The 3,537-nt window shown below is 49.8% G+C and overlaps 1 protein-coding gene across 1 annotated transcript; it reads right to left on the reverse strand.

Annotated features, from left to right (window-relative positions):
• Positions 1 to 1,806: 1,806 nt before the first annotated feature.
• GUITHDRAFT_117628 (hypothetical protein) lies at positions 1,807 to 2,605 on the reverse strand (the record flags this gene model as incomplete). Its single annotated transcript, XM_005823047.1, has 3 exons — positions 1,807 to 2,268; positions 2,323 to 2,377; positions 2,559 to 2,605. The coding sequence occupies 3 exons, from the start codon at positions 2,603 to 2,605 to the stop codon at positions 1,807 to 1,809; spliced, it is 564 nt and encodes a 187-aa protein (XP_005823104.1).
• Between the last annotated feature and the right edge of the window lie 932 nt (positions 2,606 to 3,537).

A 3,537-nucleotide genomic window follows, 5' to 3' on the forward strand; every position in this document is an offset into this window, starting at 1 on the left:
CATTTTCTTACACAAAGTAAACTGAGCCTGACCAGCTTCTCTTATTCGCTGCATTCTCGCCCTTCCATCATCCTGATCTTTTCCTCGCTTGACACCCTTGGGCCAATGCGAGTTGCATGCTGCGATATCATCAATTGTTTGGAACCAAGCGATAAGTGGAACAAAGCGCTCAGGTGCTATGCAGGCTGCAATGCATCGCCGGCATTCCAACCATATGGATAAGTTTGCCAACTTTGCGCTGCTCATATTACTTGCAGCGAAAGTAATATATTCCAGATGATAAGGACAATGTATGAGACTTGCGCAGAAGAATGTGCAAACACTTCCACACGACGGTGAGTGTGCACGATTCCACATACACAAGAATGCTGCGCAGAAGTATCTACCAATTTCTTGTCTAACCACTCTTTTGATGAATGAGCATCGACTTCTCTAACATGTTCATCAGGTCATGCAGGCTCATGGAGAAATGATGATGTTGTTAGCAACAACTTGGCTTTGTTTTATTGAAGTACGTTGAAAACATCACCTAGGCCGCTACATATTCCCATGTCCGCTTTGCAACAGTTCTAAACCACGTATCACCATAAAGTTGTACATCATTCGACTAGTCCGATAACATCTTCATGTAGAGCCTCAGTTTCAAGCTCAACGCGGTTTGGAGCGATACTGTGACTTGTTTGCCTGGTATGATTACATGTGACATGCTCTCTTACACAATTGAAGAGTATTGTAGAAAATTCAGTCAAGTGGTGCACAGTTCAGCCTTTCTTTCTTGCTATTCATCAAACATAGTGTATCAAACAGATGTCATCGTGTGGATCGACGCAAAATAAAGATGAACTCGAAGTTCTGTCTGAAAAATGACCCTTTGCAAGTACTGATAGATCGAGAGCAAGTTCTTGATGCTGTATCATTGAGAAGTAAAATGACAGTCATAAGCCAGTGCTATACGACTCGTATCCATCAGCTTGAAATATGAACCACTGAGTTTCATTCCATGAATCATCTTTCCTCCCGCATTCAAACTGAGAAACTCAGTGATTGTCAACTCATGGGCATGGTTTCAGAGTTTGAATTTCCAGCAAGTTGAGGAAGGACAAGGCAGACAGAAGCGTCAAAGAAAGTTGAGGGTCATCAGGGAAGGTCTGACGAGAGTCTGAGACTCATGAACAGGGAAGGATAGGGATGCGCAAGTGTGGAGGGCAGGGAGATGGGGAGGAAGACACCCTCTGCTAAATGTATTTTAAAAGGTACCCATTACAGTACCAGACCAAGACCTGTACCCCCCACCCCCCTGTCGCGTCCGTTGGGTTCGAATCATTTGAAATACTACCACGCCTACCCATCAGGTTCTGGTACAAATCATTACTCCACTATACAAGCGCTATGTGACCCTATCCAAAGACAAATAGGAACGATTGTTTACTTATCTAAGCTCTCAATTACCCCCGGTTGCCGTTGAGCGTGCAGCGCTGGAAATGGACTTTCAAACCTTCCAATCCTTGGTTTTTTTACTCACACACAATTTTGTACTGGAAAACGCCTGGATCTGGTACAAATCCCAATTGTCAGCAAGTTCCTTGACCCGACAACGCTATGATAGCGATGTCTCCATGAACTTTGAAAGGTATGCGCCCTGAAGTGTAGCAGAATCTTTCCCGCTGATTCTTGTCGTCCCCATAGTAAGTAGCGTCATGTTGGAGGAGCTCCCTCAAAATTTCCCGGGTAAGAGCCCTCCTATTTGTTTCCTCTCTCCCTTGGTCCGGTCTGGCAAGCTTCGTGGGTGGCAGGAGCTCGTGTGGTCTAGCCTCCCTTTTTCCTTTCCTTCTCTTGTTTGAGGGCTTCCCTTCCTCTCTGGCTGGCCTTCTTCTCTTCCCTGTTCCTGTCTGCTCTTGACCGAGTTTTGCCCAGATGACGTTCACTTGCAGATATCGTGCAAGGATTTCTTCTGCCTGTTCCCGTTGCTTTGGGAATGTGAAACTCATCGAGATCCAGGTAAGAGAAGCCGGCCGCCGTGGTGGGTGGGATCACCGAGAAGGCAAGGAACCTGTCTCCAATGCCGATGCTGTAAGAGTTCGATACAAACATGTTCCACTGGTTATCGGCGGTGAGGAGGGTATCCGTGCACTGGTCCGAGAGGCAGACCATCAGATCATTCACCTCCGCCGAGCGGTAGTAGAAGGAGAGCGTCCAGTTGACGTCGTAGAGCCTGCCGTAGATCCTGAGCTCGGAGAGGGCATAGTAGGAGTTGGTGCCCCCGATCACCTGCACGAACCATACATACCTCCCAACCCGAGAGCAGGTGATATTGATCCTAACCACGCCGGTGCTGAAATAAACCTGATCCTGACACAGCTTGTTGTTGCCGTAAGCACTGCCATCGTCTTATCAGAGCTCATAGGATAGCGAGCCCAACACAGGAGTGGTCAACACTCGAAATGTGGACAGCACACAAGGATAGCCTCTACAACTATCCAGACGAAAGACAGTGATTCTCTAACGGCTACTTTGGTTCAGAAGTCGGACCCCTCCGGGACGGTTTCCCTATCAAGCACCGGTGGAGCTCTCCTTTCTGGTAGAAACAAGAACAGGAGCAGCGCATGGACCAAAGGGGCCATAGCGACGGCACGAGGCAGGAAGACTCGTGCAAGCGGGGACCACTACCCCTGGGACTCCCACAGGGCTATAAAAGGATCAAGATCTTCATCTCTAGGTGGTCTGTCTTCCCTCCCTCTGTGTACCACGCATTTCCCTGTGTTGGTGTGGTTGCTGCAATAAAGCTTGATAATACTGTCTAGCACCATCTGTGTGATCCAGCGGAGGTTCTTTGAGCATTCGCTTGGCTAGTGTGCAACCCGTAAAGCTTCGGGGTGTAACATAAATTGGTAGTGAAGTGTTGGTGCAGTGTTATCTTGCGGATTTGTGGTGACCGTGTTTCTACTTTCCCCCTTTCCCCTGCCTACCCCTGATGACACATTATACACGTCGCACTGCTCACGCTAGCAAACAGACAGCGACCGGAGACGCACTGCTTTCTGATACGGAATGGCAGTCTGCGGCGGGTCACAGCGATACGGAGGATGTGCTCCCTCAGGAGGAAGATACCCAGCAACTGCCACAAACCTTCGGTGGGGTCAAGGGAGGTTTTCTTCCCCCTGGGAGAAATGTCCTATGGGTTTTTGGATCTGCGATATAAAAAAGTCTTGTCTCGGTCACGTGATGTGTCACGTGACCGGTCAGGTGAGCCTGTCAGCCGGGTCACGGCCCCTGTCAGCCGGCTGACATGTCACGGGCCTGTTGACACGGTCCGCTGACCGGTCACGGCCGCCCGGAGAGATCAGGCCCCCGGCCAATCTCCGGACACTTAGCCTCCTGGCGGGCCTCCAGGGGGTCTGAGGCGGGGCTGAAGGCTGCAGTCGGTCTACTGACGGGCCCGGCCGGCAGGATCCGTCGAGAAACAGGGGGGTCAAGGGAGGTTTTCTTCCCCCTGGGAGAAATGTCCTATGGGTTTTGGATCTGCGATATAAAGGTACC

The sequence above is a fragment of the Guillardia theta genome (genome assembly GCF_000315625.1).
Source record: "Guillardia theta CCMP2712 unplaced genomic scaffold GUITHscaffold_114, whole genome shotgun sequence".
Classification (NCBI taxonomy): Eukaryota; class Cryptophyceae; order Pyrenomonadales; family Geminigeraceae; genus Guillardia; species Guillardia theta.